Source organism: Corvus brachyrhynchos, unplaced genomic scaffold (genome assembly GCF_000691975.1).
Source record: "Corvus brachyrhynchos isolate BGI_N302 unplaced genomic scaffold, ASM69197v1 scaffold479, whole genome shotgun sequence".
Classification (NCBI taxonomy): domain Eukaryota; kingdom Metazoa; phylum Chordata; class Aves; order Passeriformes; family Corvidae; genus Corvus; species Corvus brachyrhynchos.
In genome coordinates this window covers 49810-50212 of record NW_008240089.1, presented here as the reverse complement: position 1 = coordinate 50212, position 403 = coordinate 49810, and the positions used below count along the sequence as shown (strand labels likewise).

General features: G+C 69.0%; 1 protein-coding gene across 1 annotated transcript in view; it reads right to left on the bottom strand.

Moving 5' to 3' along the window:
• Positions 1-283, bottom strand: part of GRN (granulin) — a 7889-nt gene extending 7606 nt beyond the window's left edge. Inside the window, exons 1-2 of the mRNA XM_017744743.1 lie at positions 197-283; positions 4-108 (exon numbers count right to left, since the gene is read on the bottom strand). Of these exons, the coding sequence (XP_017600232.1) occupies positions 4-53 (50 nt within the window). The 5' untranslated portion in view covers positions 54-108; positions 197-283. The remainder of the gene's footprint in view (positions 1-3; positions 109-196) is intronic.
• Positions 284-403: the final 120 nt, after the last annotated feature.

Here is a 403-nt window from a genome sequence, read left to right as displayed (position 1 = left end):
GTACCTGGGGCATGGGGCAGCACCCCCACGCGCCGCTGCTTGTCACACAGCATGTGGCATCATCGGGACACTCGGACTGGCCATCGGGACAGGGGACAGCACGGGGGCCTGCGGAGACAGGTGAGGGATCCCCGTGTCCATCCTGTCCCCTCGAAGCCCACCCCTGTCCCCCAGCCACCCAGCCGTGTCCCCATACCCAGGTCTGTGACACAGGACTGCCCATCAGCACCGCAGTGGGACCCTTGGGGACAGCAGTGGTGGCCCCCGGCACAGGGGACACTCTGGGGAGAGAGAAGAGGGTGGGAGGGCAGGGGGGTCAGGGAGTGCCCCCAAAATGGCAGGGAGAAGGGGGAAACTGAGGCACAGGGGGGGGGGAGGGGGGCCCCCACTCGGGAGCTGGCGC